General features: G+C 51.9%; 1 protein-coding gene across 1 annotated transcript in view; it reads left to right on the top strand.

Moving 5' to 3' along the window:
* Window positions 1-414: 414 nt before the first annotated feature.
* EPHA10 (EPH receptor A10) overlaps window positions 415-16557 on the top strand; it is a 38919-nt gene continuing 22776 nt past the window's right edge. Inside the window, exons 1-5 of the mRNA XM_026516629.3 lie at window positions 415-520; window positions 2437-2501; window positions 3220-3898; window positions 10192-10347; window positions 10870-11220. Coding sequence (XP_026372414.2) covers window positions 415-520; window positions 2437-2501; window positions 3220-3898; window positions 10192-10347; window positions 10870-11220 — 1357 coding nt within the window. The remainder of the gene's footprint in view (window positions 521-2436; window positions 2502-3219; window positions 3899-10191; window positions 10348-10869; window positions 11221-16557) is intronic.

Here is a 16557-nt window from a genome sequence, read left to right as displayed (position 1 = left end):
CGCTGTCTCCCCGAGGTTCACCCTCCTTAAGCCACGCCCACATCGTCTGCTTCTCGGGATTGAGAGGCTAAGGTTTTGCGCTCTGGGCCATCGTTGTGGGCGCATCCTCCTCCCCAGGAGCCAGGCCAGCGCTCAGCGCTGCCCCACCCCCACGTTTGGAGATTGGCGGGACCCCTTCCTTTCCCCCTCCATTTCGCGGTTCCGCCCCTGGCCTATGAAACTCCACCCCTCCACCTTCTGCTGGTGAGGATTGGTGGAGCTCCCGCGGCGGTGCCTACTGATTGGTCCCCATGGATGATGGTAACCAGCGAGATCCCGCCCCCAGCAGGCGCTGGGGTCTGGGGGCACTGCTCAGCGGTGCTGGGGCTGGCGCGGCTTGAGCCGCCGCCGCACTGACAGCTCGGTCTGTGGACCATGGAGACCGGCGCCGGCCCACATCCGCTGCGCCTGTTCGTCTGCCTGATGCCGCTCTGTCTGGCGTTGCTTTTGGGACCAGGGAGGCCCGGGACAGCCGAGGAAGGTGAGGAAACTGGTGACTGTTCTTGAGCTTGGGATGCCAGAAGATAAGGGGCTGGAGAACTAGGGGTTCTGAGGGAAGGAGTCGTATAGAGAGACTGGAGTCTGTATTGGGGTTTGAAGCAAGAGGGCAGCGGAAAGCAAAGAACTAAAGAGACAGAGAAAAAGGTAGCTAAGCAATGGAAAAGAGAGGGGCATTGAGGAGATCGGGCTGGAGACCTGGGAGGCTGGGGAAGAAAGAGCCCAGGAACCGTGGGAGCCAGAGGCGGCGGTTCAGGGGCCGGTGAGACGGACAGGCTGAGCGATTGGAGGTGGGAGGTGTGGGGGCGGGGTAATGAAGAGAGCAGAAGAGACAGGGAGATGTGGAGGTGAGATCGAAGTATGGGACAGCAGGATGGAGCCCGAACAGCGAGGCAGGAGGTGGAGCGCTGGTCGGGAAGGGGTGTCTGGGGCCGAGAGCAGCCGGACGTGCTGGTGAGGGAGCTGTCCGCAGTGCTGAATTTGGAGCGTAGACTACCCGACGCGGTCCGCGTTGCTCGGCTTGGGGCTGCCTGCGGTACCAAGCCCGCGTCTTGCCTCTGAATCTGGATTTGGGGGAGCTGCACAGTCAACTGAATCCAGAGGCGTCATATCCAGGTGCAGAATCCTGAGGAGCTGGATTCTGAAGCGCTGACCGGGGGGTTGGGGCGCCGGATCTCTGACGCTTTCCAGTATGCAATTCCGATGTGCTGTCAGTTGTACCCAAATCAGGAAGCTGTCGGCGGTCCTGCTTACTGTCGCCAGTGCCTCTGGAGCCAACCCTCTTAGAGACCCTCACCTTGGAGCCCCGCCCCTTTGGTTAAGCTCCAGCTTTGTAATCTTCCAAGACTTCGGTGTAGCCTGGGCTCCTGTCTCTGAGCTGCTGCTGTGCCGTCCAGACCAGTCTTTCTTTGGGTTTGATAATGATAGAGGAGAGAAGAGATTTTTATTTCTCCTGCTGCTGGCAGAGTCTCTCCAGTCATTTCCTCCAGAGCCCCTGGGAGTCAAACTGAAAAGGTTCAAGTCTCTTCCATCCCTGGTGACTTCAGACCTCAGAAGAGCCCCTGAGTATGAGTGATTTCAGGATGTATGCAGAAATCCTCTAATACGCTCATGTTCTCCCTCTTTTTGACACTCCCTTATAATTTAGAGAGCCTAGGGAGGCAGGAGGGGGGCTCACTGACACCCCCCCTCTTAGAGCCAATCTTTGAGTACTTCCATGAAGTCTGTGGCAGGCTGAATAATGACTCCCCAAATATGTCCGCATCCTAATCCCTAGAACCTGTGAATGTTATTCTAAATGGCAAAAGACTTTGCAGATGTGGGTAGGGATCCTGAGATGGAGAGATTATCCTGGATTATTTGGATAGCCCCGATGTAATCACAATGGTCCTTATAAGAGGAATTCAGGAGTCAGAGCCAGAGGAGAAGGCAACTTGATCACAGAAGGAAATCGGAGAGGAGCACTTTGAAGATGGAGGAGGCAGCCACAAGCCAAGGAATCTAGGAGGCCACTAGAAGCTGAAAAATTCTAGTGGAAATGGATTCTCCCCTCTGAACCTACAGATGGAGCCAGTCCTGCTGACACCACGACTTTAGACCAATGAAGCTGATTTCCAACTTCTGACCTTCAGAACTGTAAGAGAATGAGTACTGGTATTTGAAGGAACCAAGTTTATGATCATTTATTACAGCAGCTGCAGGAACCGAATACAGGCTCCTTCCCTAATCATTGTAGCTACCTCTTTCTGGACTCAGGCTACTCACACCCCACCCCCTCATGGGAAGGTATGGTGTGGGAAAAATTTATCTCTGTCCCCTCAGCCAATTTACAGTGAACTCACAAAAGGGTCTCTCCCACCTTCCTGGCTTTCTGACATCTCTGTTCTTCCTTCTCCCTAGTCATCCTCCTGGATTCCAAAGCCTCCCAGGCTGAGCTGGGCTGGACCGCCCTGCCAAGTAATGGGGTAAGTGTAACCTTTCCCTCCCTGTCCCAAGAATCTTCTGGTGGTCTGGGACTCAAATCCTTTAGTTCCTTGTGGTTACAGCAGCACAAAATGCTCCTCAGAGCATGTGGTCTCCAGCAGCACTGGCTTCAAGCCAGTGGCCTATTAGAAAACGGTGAGTCTTCAGTCAGTCCAAGAAGCAAAGAAAAGAAAAAAGAAACAAAAAGATAGGGGACACTGGCTGTGTCTAGTAACATAAATGTGTCATCTAGGTAATCCAGTGGTGGACAATGCCTTGCACATAGTACATCCTCCAAGCAGTGTTGTTGATTGATGGATGGACAGAACAACAAGATTTAAAATCCTAAAAGAGGCTTGGAAACTAGGGGTGGGGATGGGGAAATGTGGCTGTGTGGAGCCTGGTCGCTGAGTGGGCACCTGATGGAGAGCCAGGAGACTTCAGGCACCATTCCCAGCTCTGCTGCTAACTCGACGTTCATATCCAGACAAATCCCTCTCTCTGGAGCCTCAGTTTCCCCATCTATAAAATTAAGGATTGGCTCCGTTGTCTCCAACGTCTCTCCCAGCTCTGCATCTTAAAATTTTGGGGGCCGGAGGTAGGGGGAGGGAGAATGCGAGATGATGGGGAAGGGGGTTTTCAGCTTTCGTCACCGCCAGGGCTCGACCTCCTGGGGGCGCCTTGTCTCTGAGCTTCCCACATCTTTGTTCTCCTCCCCAGTGGGAGGAGATCAGCGGCGTGGACGAGCATGACCGTCCCATCCGCACATATCAGGTGTGCAACGTGCTGGAGCCCAACCAGGACAACTGGTTGCAAACTGGCTGGATCAGCCGTGGCCGCGGGCAGCGCATCTTCGTGGAGCTGCAGTTCACGCTGCGGGACTGCAGCAGCATCCCGGGCGCCGCCGGCACCTGCAAGGAGACTTTCAACGTCTACTACCTGGAAACAGAGGCTGACCTGGGCCGCGGGCGTCCCCGCCCAGGTGGCAGCCGGCCCCGCAAAATCGATACAATCGCGGCGGATGAGAGCTTCACGCAGGGCGACTTGGGCGAGCGCAAGATGAAGCTGAACACAGAGGTGCGCGAGATCGGTCCGCTCAGCCGGCGGGGTTTCCACCTGGCCTTTCAGGATGTGGGCGCATGCGTGGCGCTGGTCTCCGTGCGCGTCTACTACAAGCAGTGCCGCGCCACGGTGCGGGGCCTGGCGGCGTTCCCAGCCACCGCAGCCGAGAGCGCCTTCTCCACGCTGGTGGAGGTGACGGGAACGTGCGTGGCGCACTCAGAAGGGGAGCCCGGCAGCCCCCCGCGCATGCACTGTGGCGCCGATGGCGAGTGGCTGGTGCCCGTGGGCCGCTGCAGCTGCAGTGCGGGATTCCAGGAACGTGGTGACATCTGTGAAGGTATTCCGCGGACGAGGGGGTGGGGCGTGAGGGGTGCAGCGCGCAGGTGGCAATGGGGAGAGAGTGTGCTGTAGATGAGAGGCAAGAGGGGGAGTGGAGAAGCTGTGGGCTGTGGAGCCCAGAGTCCTGACCTTCTGTGGAGCTTTCCAGTGGGTCCAGCCAGGACCGTTGAGGGAAGTTACTAGGAGGTGAATTTGACTTCATATACGGGGGCATTAGGGGCTTGTATTTCGGGCACTATGATCAGCACCTCACAAAGGACGTCCCATTTATTCTCGGCAATAAAACAAGTCGCCAGTATCCCTATTTCGCAGATGAGGAAACGGAGGCTCAGAGAGATTAACACCTCACTTGCAAAGTTAGTAAACGGGGAATCAGGCTTCGAATCCAGATTTGCCCGACTGTCAAATTCTTTCTGTTACACCATGCTGCCTCCCTTAGGCATAAGGAAGAGTGAGACAGCAACCCACCTCTACTAGCTAATGGATTGCTTACATTATAAAGAGTGAGCTCCCTTTCACTGACGATATGCAAATCAGAGGCTGGCATGGGGATTCTTGAGCTGGCGAGAGAAAGAGAGATCGGGAGGTGTTACTAGATGACAACTAAGATCCCACCAACTCTCTGAACTCTGAGTCACTGTGGACCCCCGAGGGAGACCCCTCATGTGCGGGTTCTGTTGGGTTCTCAGATCTGTGTGGGCACCAGAATCAGACCTCTCCTTTTCTCCCCCAGTCTCTGGCTCTGAGGACTGAGGGTAAGGATGGGGTATGGACGTGCACCCTTAGTGTGAAAAGATCAAGTGATGCTTCTTCTTAGCTCCATCCTTTTGTGGATGCCAGGACAAGAGAAGTGAGTCAGGCAGAGTCTCAACTCTTCAGAAAATCTACAGATGAAAAATGTACAAATTTAAAAATCACAACAAGGTGATATATGATCTAACAAAGGGATCGATTTAGTGGTGGGAAAACAGAGGAAGAAATGACTAAACTTACTCTCTTCCCTTTGTTCAATTGTCCATTCAATATGAACTGAGAACTTACCAAATGCATTTAGGAAGTTTCATTATATGTATTCAGATGATGTCACCATCTCTTTCCTCAAGGGAACTTGTGGATTAGTAAGGGACTTGGAGGTATGAACCTTCCTGAACTCTCCAAGTAGGGTTAGGATCCACTTCTGCTCTCCAGCACCTATTGCAACCCCTACTTCTTGCTTTTTTTTTTTTTTTCTTAATTGAAGTGTAGTTGACTACAACCTCTATTTCGGCACTCACCCCATGGTATGCAGTGACCTACTTATGTGTGTTTCCACCACTGGACTAGAAACTGACCTCAGGCAATGGTTATATCAGTCTCAGCAGCCTCAGTGTCCATAACAGGATATGGTAGGTGCCCAGTGGAAATGAACTGGGTGAAGGAGTGGTTACCATAGGGTATGATACATCAACAGAGAGTTGAGGAAGCCTGGAGAAGGGAGAAGCCAATTCTAAGGGTGGAGAGAGATGGTGAGACCTTTCTTCTAGGCAGCGAAAAGCGTTCTCAGTTAAGAGATTATCTGCAGAAACATGGAGGCAAGAGATAATGTAGCATGATTGGGGCTAGGAGCAGAGGGCATTTGGGGATGTGACAGGTGATGGGGCTGGAGAGGGGCGGGAATAAATCAGGAAGGGTCTTGAACACTAGAATAAAGAGCTTAGACTTTATGCTGTAGACCGATGTGGAGGATTTGAAGCAGGGATCTGATATGTTCAGATTTATATTTTCAGAAGATCACTTGAGCTGTAATTACAAAGAAATGATTGGGGGAGGGGAGGATTAAAGGCCAGAAAAAGATGGTACAGTAGTCCAGGAGAAAGAGCACAAGGTCTGAACTAGGGAGTAGTAGCAGAGATCGTTGAGAGATGAGGATGGAAGGGGTAATGAGACACATCCGCAGCCCTTGGTGGCCATGTGACACGGGAAGAGAGAAGAGCCCTAGAGGATTGAATGGACAGAGGATCATTCACTGAGGTAGAGAACATGGGACACTGATGGACATCGAATTTATGGTGTCCATGGTGCATTTAAGTGGAGGTAGCTAGAAAGTGAGTCGGGAGCTCAGCAACAGAGACATAGGTACCACTTGAAGCCGTGGGTACGGTTGGACAGATCAAGGTGAGGCAAGAAGCAAGAGGGCCAGTGATGGAGTCTCATGCAACAGCAGTATTTAAGGCGGCATACGGAGAAGAATTGAAGGCCATAAAAAAGGACTTTGAGGGAGAATCAGAGGTTAGAGGGGATCGAGGAGAGTGTGATTTCATGGCAGCCCAGGGAGATGGAGGGGTCCAGGAAGGAACAGCTTACAGTGTTGGTGAGCACTCGGGGAAGGCAAGGTTCTGACAGTGTCTGCTTGGTGGCCCAGGCAAGAGCAGTGGAGAGAGAGAGTACTGGAGGGAGAGAGAGAGAGAGAGACACAGGCTGCAATAGGCTGGGGGGGGGGGGAGGAAGATGCAGAACTAGAGTCAGGGCATGCACACAATTCCTGGAAGGCTGGATTTGAAAGGGGAGGAGAGGGGGTGGTATCTTAAAGAAGAGCTGGGTTGAGAGAAGATGTTGACTGTAGATAGGAGCCTTGTTTATCTGCAGAGGAAGGAGCCAGTGGGGTACCAAGTGGGGTGTGGTGGGAGCAGTCTGCCCAGGGGGATGTATTTTACTACTGACATGGTTTAGAATTGCTGATGCTTGTTACTAATAAAGATCAGAGCAGGTTTTAGTCAGTTTCATTGTTTTTTAAAAATATATATTTCTTTGTATTTATTTATTTATTATTTATTTGAGAGAGAGAGTGAGCTAGAGAGAGAGAGAGAGCGTGCACAAGTAGGGGGAGGGGCAGAAGGAGAGGGACAAGCAGACTCCCCGCTGAGCAGGGAGCCCAACACCGGCTTGATCCCAGGACCCTGGGATCATGACCTGAGCCGAAGGCAGATGCTTAACCGACCGAACCACCAGGCACCCCAGTTTTATTGTTTTTTAATACTCTATAGATAGTGCCTTTACTGTCTGCACCCTAAATGGACCACTTTTACTGCTCCACTCCCTTGTTCTGTCACTGGGAAGAACTGGTAGAGAAGGACTATGTAAGAATTAGGAGCCATATGACTGATGGAATATCATCTGGGAGGAAGAGAAGAGGCAGGACCCGGAGTGGAGGAGGAGGGGCTGGAGGCCTTCAACAAGAGGTGGCCCCTCCCCTTGTCTCGCCGGGAAGAAAGAAGAGGGAAGGTGGGTGCAGATGGAGGTCTGTGGGTTTGATGGCCAGACCTTGCAGGGATTACCAACTGACAGCCTCTCTTCTCCCTGCGAGGTGGGAGGCAGGCATCTGGGCCGGTGGGCTCCTGTCTGTTTTATGCGCTTTACCTCCAGACCCTCACTCCTGAGAACCTGGCTCAGCGTAGGTGCTAAGAACAAATCATCCAATGAATAGATCAGGGTCTGGACGAGGGGGTTTCAATACACATTGTGGGCAGTCACGCAATCACACACACACACACTCTCAGGAACCCAGTCCCACTTCCGACTTAAGCTGAGACTAGACAAAAGCTACTTGTCATGGCGTCGGCTCTGCCTTGAGGAGTCGGGAGCTGGGAGAACGCCAGGGACAGCTTCATGAGCGAGGTATTATTTTGAACTGGGGTCTGGAGAAACATAGGAGTTTGCCAGGAGAGAAGGGGCGTAAAATGTTGCACGACAGAGGTGTGAAAGGAAGAGTATAGTGTGGCATGGGGGGGGGGGGTTGGTACTGGGGAGCTGGTGGAGGGTTTTAAGAAGGGAAGTGAAATGGTCAGATTTGTGTTCAGACAGTGAAGGCCTTCCAGGGCCTTCTGAAGCTGGGTACAGAGCCCTCTCTAAAGTAGATGGATGTGGAGGGGATAGAACAAAGGTGTTCTCCTTTTTGTTTCTCTCTTTTACCCTCTCCCAGCCACTTAGAGGAATTGGGAGTTTCCCCGGGGAGGTGGGGTGGGGAATCAGGGTGTATGACGTGTGTCTTCAAACCTCTGTAGGACTGCCCTGGAGCAGAGTGACCCAAGGAGATACGCCAAGTCTCCATGGGCACATGAGGGCCCTGTGATGGGGTGGCATGGGAGATAACAGACAAGGGGCTAATTTGGACTCCACACGAGGAAGCCCTCCCTCCCGGCTAGGGCCGTTCAGCAGAGGCACAGGGGAGGGTGGGCTCCTCATTTCTGAGCAAAGATTGTGGCTCCTGCTGGGGAAGCTGCCGGAGGCCAGTGGAATTGAACTAGGTGGTCTCTGACACTCGACTCTGACCTTGAGGAAGAGAGGGAGGGGCTGGGAGTCAGGAGGCTTCAGGAGTCTTCCCCCTCAACACAAACCTCTTCTTCTTCTTCTTCTTCTTCTTTTTTTTTTAAAGATTTTATTTATTTATTTGACAGAGAGAGAGACAGCCAGCGAGAGAGGGAACACAAGCAGGGGGAGTGGGAGAGGCAGAAGCAGGCTCACAGCAGAGGAGCCTGATGTGGGGCTTGATCCCATAACGCCGGGATCACGCCCTGAGCCGAAGGCAGACGCTTAACGACTGCGCCACCCAGGCGCCCCAACACAAACCTCTTCTAAACAGAGATAACCACTGCTGTCTCTGCTGGGACACACGTCTCTGGGACCACAGATGTCCACAAACTCACAGAAAAAGGGACCCTCTGGTTCTTGGTCCTACTGCTGTGAGACCCTGCAAACAGATCTCCTCTCTGACTTTACAACGGACGTTGGCAGGCCATGGGTGTTATCCCCACCTGACCGATGAGTTCTTGAGGCCAGAGAGGCATAGGGAGTGGCAGAGTTAACACTGGAACCCAGGCCACCTGAGTCCCAGCCAGCCGCTGCTGCCCACCAGACCACGATGTTAGTGAGTCCTGTGCTCTGTTCTGAAGGCAGGTAGTTGCAAAGCCCGTGGGGCTTGAGAGGCCCTGGCCAAAGCTGTGCTGCGCAAGGACTCAGCAAGATGGACCCTCCCAAGCCTGAAGGCTTCCAGATCATGCAAACCCTCAGCCCACTCCCCTCTTCTCGCCCCAACATTCTTCCCGCAGGCTCGTCTGCATCCCCCTCTGTTGTACACTGTGTTCTTGGGGCTGGAGAGCGGCCAGCCTTCCAGAACCAGCTAAACTAGAAAGAAGGCCAGGTGGGTGGGGGCAGGGAACAAGGTGAGAACCACCCAAACTCCCAGAGGCGGGCCCGGAGCCACAGCCTCCCTCCCACCTGGCCCAGCTGGTGAGAGAATTTTTCAAGTGGGTGTTTAGCAGTTTCCACTTCAGGCCCGTGATGGAGGAACAGTAATTACTACCCCTGGTGTGTACATGTTGTCTGTGCTGGGCTAAGCGGCTTAGCTTCATCTCAGCTAATCCCCCACCAACATTTTTGAGGTGGGTATTCTCCGCAAGGCTCAGAGAGGTCAAGCAATCTGCCCAAGCCAACAGCAATGAAGGGGTACAACTCAGCTGCAAACCGAGGTTGTCGAGATACAAAAGCCTGTGCTGTTAACCACCTGTGTTCTGGGTGAGGTGAGAGAAGCAGAGAAGTGAGAGAAGCAAGTCATTGAGGAAGGTGTCAAGACTAGAACCAGGGAAACGTCACCCTCCTTCTCTCTACTCCCCTCCACCTGGCTGGCTCCACGTCCAAACTGTAACAGGTGTGTCAGCTGAGGATCTGTGATGATGAACCCTAAATGGTAGTGGTGGGAGGATGGGCTCCGACCCCAGTGTGTGTGTGTGTATGTGTGTGTGTAACTAGGAGTGTGTGGGCATCTGTCCCTGGGGAGCTGTGACACACCCCTTGGAGGCACCTCTCTTCTGGCCTCACATCTAGACTGGAGAGTTTGGCTTATTTTCTTCCAATGGGCATTAGGGTAGCATGGTGTCTGCTTGGGTTGGAATACCGCCATTTACTAGCTGTGGGACATTGGGCAAGTTACTGAACCTCTCTGAGCCTTAATTTACTCATTTTAAAAGTGAGGATAAAGTACGTACCTCACAGGCTGTTGTGAGGATTAAATGAATTACTAAAAGTAAAATACTCCGTGTTGGGCACACAGTAAGCCCTTACTAACGGTTAGGTTGCAGTGGGCTCTTGGGTCAGGAGCCGCCACCCTGTGGGGCAGTGCTGGAGTAGCTGAGACGCACTTTCCCGGCACAATTCCAGGCCTTAAACGCACCGTAATGGGGCAGGCAGGAAAGGGCGGGGGGGGGGGGGGGGAGAAGCTGTGGAGGAGACCCCTCCTCACGCGGCTTGGCCCCGCAGCCTGTCCCCCAGGGTTTTACAAGTTGTCCTCTCGCCGGCTGCTCTGCTCCCCGTGCCCGGAGCACAGCTGGGCCCTGGAAAACGCCTCCACGTTCTGCGTGTGCCAGGACAGCTATGCGCGCTCGCCCACCGACCCGCCCTCGGCCTCCTGCACCCGTGAGTGCCCCTCCGGAAAGCGTCTGCGGGGGGCGGGGGAGTCAGGCAAGGCCCGGTGGAGGGGTTGCCGAGGCAGGGGGCTCTGCCCTGGGGAGCATGGGGCATGTGGGGACCAGACACCCAGACGGCGGGGTGGAGGGAGGGGAGCCGGGTGTGGGATGGGGGCGGGGGCCTGGGGTTGGAAGAACCGGGACGAGAGTCCCAAGACGGAGGAGTGACGTCAGGCTTCGTGCCTGGTCGCGGAGCGGACTGTCCCCCTCGCCCTACCTCACCCTGCGCCCCAGCCAGGACGGGGGGACTCCTGCCCTTCACACTCTGTGCTCCGTCCCGCATCCTCCTCCTCTCACCACCCCCTCCCCCCTCCCCTGCCCCTCCCCCCTCACTGGTCCCCACGCCCCCTCCCCTGTCCCTTCCCGCTCACTGGCCCCACACCGCCCCGTCCCTCCCCGCCACTGCCCCCAAGACCCCTTCTGCCCCGCCCCCCCCCCGCTCGCCCCTCTGACGGCGCCCCTCGCCCCCCAGGGCCGCCGTCGGCGCCGCGGGACCTGCAGTACAGCCTGAGCCGCTCGCCGCTGGCGCTGAGGCTGCGCTGGCTGCCGCCGGCCGACTCGGGCGGCCGCTCGGACGTCACGTACTCGCTGCTGTGCCTGCGCTGCGGCCGCGAGGGCCCGGGGGGCGCGTGCGAGCCGTGCGGGCCGCGTGTGGCCTTCGTGCCGCGCCAGGCCGGGCTGCGGGAGCGCGCCGCCACGCTGCTCCACCTGCGGCCCGGGGCGCGCTACACCGTGCGCGTGGCGGCGCTCAACGGCGTGTCGGGCCCGGCTGCCGCCGCGGGAGCCACCTACGCGCAGGTCACCGTGTCCACGGGGCCCGGGGGTAAGGCCGCCCGCCAGTCCCCGGCCCGCCTCGCGGCCGCCCCGCGCCGGCCGCCCTCGCCCTCCGGGCTTAGAACGCGCGCCCCGCGTCTCTCCGGGCGGCGAGCCCCCCTCTCGCCCCCCCAGCAAACATCCCTGAGCGCGGGGACCCCCGCCGACGGCCGGCCCTTCCCGGAGGCCCCGGGGGAGGGACTGAGGACGCGGGTGACTCGGTGCCGCTGGGGCCTCTCGGGGGAGCGTCTGCGGGAGCCCGCGGGCGCCCCAGCTCCCGACCTGGCGGAGAGCCCGGCACCACCCTGGCTCGCAGCCGCCCTGCCTCTCCAGTCGCGGGGGAGAGGCGGACAGCCCCGCAATCTTTTGCCCGCCCTTTTCAAACATTCAGCAGAGAGAGCAGAATCGTCCCTCCTCCTCTCCTGCCTCGGAAAGAGGGGTTCTGTCCTGTGTCCCCCAGCCTCCAGCCCTGCCGCATCGGTCGCCCTGTTCCCTGGTCTTGGAAAAGAGCAAGGAGGCACAGCAGGGTCCGACTGTAGGGACGGTAGAATTCACTGGTCAGCCCGTAGCAGTCACGGTTCTCAGTCTGGAATAGAGATGAGGAAATAAAGACCTACGGTCCTTTCGTGCCCCACCTTCCCCATTCCCGAAGCGGACTTTTCATTTGTCTTTCACCCAGCTGGGGGACACCTGCAAGTAATCCTTCAAGTATCCTTTGCAAAAAAGATAACTGAGTGGTAGGGTTTCGGGGTCTTTTCCTATGTGAGATGGGATGGGTTTGTGACTCTCCTTCCCTGTATTCGGGCAGCTGGGTTGCGGAGAGGTCTGAGGCCAGGGTAACTTTTCTTCTCACTAAGTACCTTGGGCGTGTGTATTTGTGTAATTCTTTCACGTACTAGTGAAAATAAAACTTAACCCATACCGATCTCTTTGCATTGAGTTTGGCTGGTACCTAGTAAAACTTTTGATCTGCACACAGTTTTTATTCCTGGAAAAGAACTTTTTTTCTGTTATTGCTTTGACTTGAATTTCTGATAGTTCTAGCGTCTCTCTAAGAATCTCTCTAAGCCTTAGATTGCACATCCATTTTCTGATTCTCAAATCTCGTCACAGCCTTTATCATTTTTAGCTCTTAATCCATTTTTCTCTGCCTTTTGGGAGAGATTTCCAATTTGTCTGGTTTTCTGGAATGACAGTTTTGTTCTGTTTTTTTTGTTTGTTTTTTTGTTTGTTTTACTATCTCTACTGTGACTTAACATTTGCTATTGCATTTACATTGAACAAAATTCAATTTGGAAAAAGAAAAAAGCACCCATAATCTTGTTACCCAGAGCTATACACCTATTAAGGTCTTGGAGTATATCCTTCCACATTTTTTCCTATCTCTATATCCATATCTAGAACCATCTACTATAAAATCCCTTTTGTATAATATATGTGACATGGGATTTTTATCTGGTATTTCATATTAACAATCTTGTTTTGATATAGATGGATTTAAAAATCTTGTTGAGGAGATGCTGTTTCCATTTTACTAATAAAAATGCTAAGCTTCCACTGATTGAGCGCTGCTCTGTGTTTGGCACTGGCCCTGTGCAGTATGACTTTCTACGTTTATTCATTTAAATGGAATGATAATCATCTTTCAAATAATGAAACTGAGGCCTGAGAGCACAAGTGAATTGTCCAAAGTCACCCAGCTAGTAAGTGGACACCCTGTGCTTTTAAGCCGTTTGGCCAAATAATGCTTTCACTTTTTACTGAACTTTAAAAAAAAAATTAGGAATGGATGTTAATTTTGTAAAATGCTTGTTAAGCATCTTTCAAGATGACCGCATGTTTTTTCCCCTCTGACCTATTGGCACTGTGAATTCTATTCATGGATTTTTCAGTGTGAGCTCTTTTTGCATTCCCAGATTATACCTTACTGGATAGGAGTGTATTATTCTTTTAATATTTTGCTGAATTAATTTGCTTATATTTTACTATTTTTTCCATGTACATTTACAAGAGAGATTAATGCTTTATTATTATTATTATTATTATTATTATAATTATAATTATAATTATAATTATTATTGTGCTCTTTGTCAAGTTTTAGCATTTGTCAAGTTTTTCTGGCTTTGGAAAAGGCATCCGGAAAAATCTCTTCTTTTTCTCTGCTCTGCAACCGTTTAAATACCATAATTATCATTCTTTAAAGGTGTGCAAAACCACTTTTGGGGACCTGCACCTTCTTTGGGGGTAAAGTTTGGTGATATTCTCAACCTTTTCCATACTTTCTGAATCCGTTTTGTTAATTTGTGTTTTCACAGCAAGTATTCGGTGATTTTTTTCTTATTCAGTAGCCTAGACACGTGCATTTTAAAGCTTTCCTCAGTATCTGTCGTTAACTCTGCCTTTTCATTCTTCATGTTATATGCTTGAGATTTCTTTTTAGTTAATTATTCTTGCCAGAAGTTTATTTTACTGGTTATGATAAAGAATCAGTTCTTGTATTTGTCAATTCCAGTGTTCTGTACTTTTGTCACGTATTTTATAGTTTTACCTTTATTAAAAACATCCTCTTGCTTTCCTGAAGTCTTTTTCTAGGTGAGTTCAGTGCTTAGTTTTGTTTTCATATTTTAAGCCTATGAATTTTCCTCTGAGTGTAACTTTGGTCACATCCAGTATGTTTTTATACCTACTATATCACATCCTTAGTATGGTCACTTTTTGGGGGAGATAGTCACATACCCTAAAATTTCACATACCTTTTAAAGTGTACAATTCTGTGCTTTTTCGTATATTCATAGTTGTGCAACCCACACTATCTAATTCCAGAACATTCTCATCACCCCCTAAAGAAACCCATTAATAGTTACTCCCCATTCCTCCCACCCCCTCTAGCACGCAGTAACTGCTAATCTACTTCCTGTCTCTATAGAGTCGCCTATTCTGGGCATCTCATATACTAGACTTTTACAACATGTGGACTTTTGTGTCTGCCTTTTTTTTGTTGCTTAGCCTAATGTTTTCAAGGTTTGTCCATGTTGTAACGTGTATTGGTACATCATTCCCTTATGTGGCTGAGTAATAGTCCATTGTATACCGCAGTTTTCTTTATCCATTCATCAGTTTATGGGCAGTTTTTCTACTTTTTGGCTATTACGAATAATGCCGCGATGAATAGTCATGTACGCGGTTTTGTAGAAACATGTTTTCAGTTCTCTTGAGTGCGTACACAGGAGTGGAATTGCTCGGTCCTATGATGTTATAGACTGAATGGTGTCTCCCCCAAATTCATAGGTTGAAGCCCTAACCCCCAGTGTGACTGTATTTGGAAACAGGGCCTTTAGGGAAGTAAGGTTAATGAGCTCGTAAGGGTGGGGCCCTAATCCCATAGGACTGGCGTCCTTACAGAAGGGGAAGAGACACCAGCTCCCTCCTCTGTCTGTGCATACACAAAAGCAAGGCCAAGAGAGGACACAGCAAGAAACCATCGTCTGCAAGTCGGGAAGAGAACCCTTCCCAGGATACTCTGGATACGAATCTGTAAACCTCTTGATCTCGGTCTAGGGCTAGAACTGTGAAAAAAATTCATTTGTGTTGTTTGTGCCTCGGATCAGGTAGTGTTTTGTTACGGCAGCGTGAGCTGGCTAAAACCCACAACTCTTTATCGTTTTGAGGAAACGATGAACTTCCTGCCGAACTGCCAAGCTGTCTTCCAAAGCAGCTGCACCGTTTGACGTCCCCGCGGGCAGCCTGCAAGGTGCCAGTCTCTCCACCTGTCACTGAAAGGGGTTTTTGTCTTTGCTGGTTACATACAGGCCATCCTAGGGGGTGTGAAGTGGGACCTCACTGTGGTTTGGTCTCCTTAACGACTGGTGGCCCGGAACATCTTCTCATGGGCTGGGTTTTCTTTTTGTCATTGAGTGATGAGCTCTTTTTTTTTTTTTAATATATATATATTCTGGATATTAGGCCCTTGTATTTTTCTAAGTTTTCTAAGGCCTTTCTAGTTTTCTAAGACTGCTGTAACGAAGTACCAAACGTTAGATGGCTTAAAACCAAAGCAGTGTATGGTCTCACACTTGGGGAGGCTGGAAGTCTGGAATCGAGATGGCAGCAGAGCGGCTCTCTGCCTGCTGGGGGTGGGGGGGGTGCTTCCTTGCTTCCTGCCTCCTGTGTGCGCTGGCAGGCCCTGCTCCTTGGCGTGCAGATGCGTGTTCCAGCCACACGGCCTCTTCTCCTGCGCGTCTTTATATTGTGTCCGCTCTGTGAGCGTCTGTCTCTGTGTCCAGATGTCCCCTTTTCAGAAGGACATCACTCATGTCGGATGAGGGCCCGCTCGAGTGACCTCAGTGGAACTTGATTACGGTTGCGAAGACCCTATTTCCAAAGGAAGTCACATTGTGAGGAGCTGGGGTGTCAACATTCTTTTGGGGGGACACAAGTCAACACATAACCACCCTAACCTGATGTAGGATTTACCAAATTTTTCTCCTACTCTGTGGATTACCAGTCACTTTTTTAAAAATTTGAGATAGAATTGACATATAATATTCATTTGGGGTGCGGCATCACGATGTGATACTTGTATATATTGCACAACGGTCACCACAGGACGTCTAGTTAACGTCCATCACCGCACATAGTCAGACATTTTTTCCTTGTGATGAGAACTTTTAGGGTCGACTCTCTCAGCAACTTGCAAAAATACAACATGGTATTTTTTTTAAAGGTTTTATGTAGGGGACGCCTGGGTGGCTCAGTCAGTGAAGCGTCTGCCTCGGCTCAGGTCATGATTCCAGGGTCCTGGGATCGAGCCCCCCATGGTGGGGGGGCCAGCTCAGCGGGGAGCCTGCTTCTCCCTCTCTTCCCAGCTGTGCTTTCTCTCCCTATCACTGTCTCTCTCTCAAATAAATAAATAAAATCTTTAAAACAAAGACTTTATTTATTTGAGAGGGGGAGAGAAAGACAGCACAAGCTGGAAGGAGAGGGAGAAGCAGGCTCCCCACTGAGCTGGGAGCCCGACCCCAGGGTGGGGGGCTCGACCCTGGGATCATGACCTGAGCCAAAGGCAGACGCTTCACGGTCAGAGTCACCCAGGCGCCCCCACAACATGGTATTGTTAACTAGAGTCGCCACGTCATACATTGCGCTCCAGGACTTACTTATTTTATAACCGGAAGTTTGTACCTTTTGCCCGCCTTCCCCCGTTTTGCTCAGCCCCTACTCATACTGCCAGCAGACACCTGTCTCTCACTGAGTAGTGGCTTTTGAAGCTCCGAGGTTTACATTTTGGTGAAATCTTGGGTTGCCTGTGCCTTTGGTTTCCTATCTAAGAAACCACTACCTGGTTCAA

This window comes from Ursus arctos, unplaced genomic scaffold (genome assembly GCF_023065955.2).
Source record: "Ursus arctos isolate Adak ecotype North America unplaced genomic scaffold, UrsArc2.0 scaffold_32, whole genome shotgun sequence".
Taxonomy (NCBI): domain Eukaryota; kingdom Metazoa; phylum Chordata; class Mammalia; order Carnivora; family Ursidae; genus Ursus; species Ursus arctos.
The sequence above is the reverse complement of the archived record's forward strand: the minus strand, read 5'-3'. Positions and strand labels throughout refer to the sequence as shown.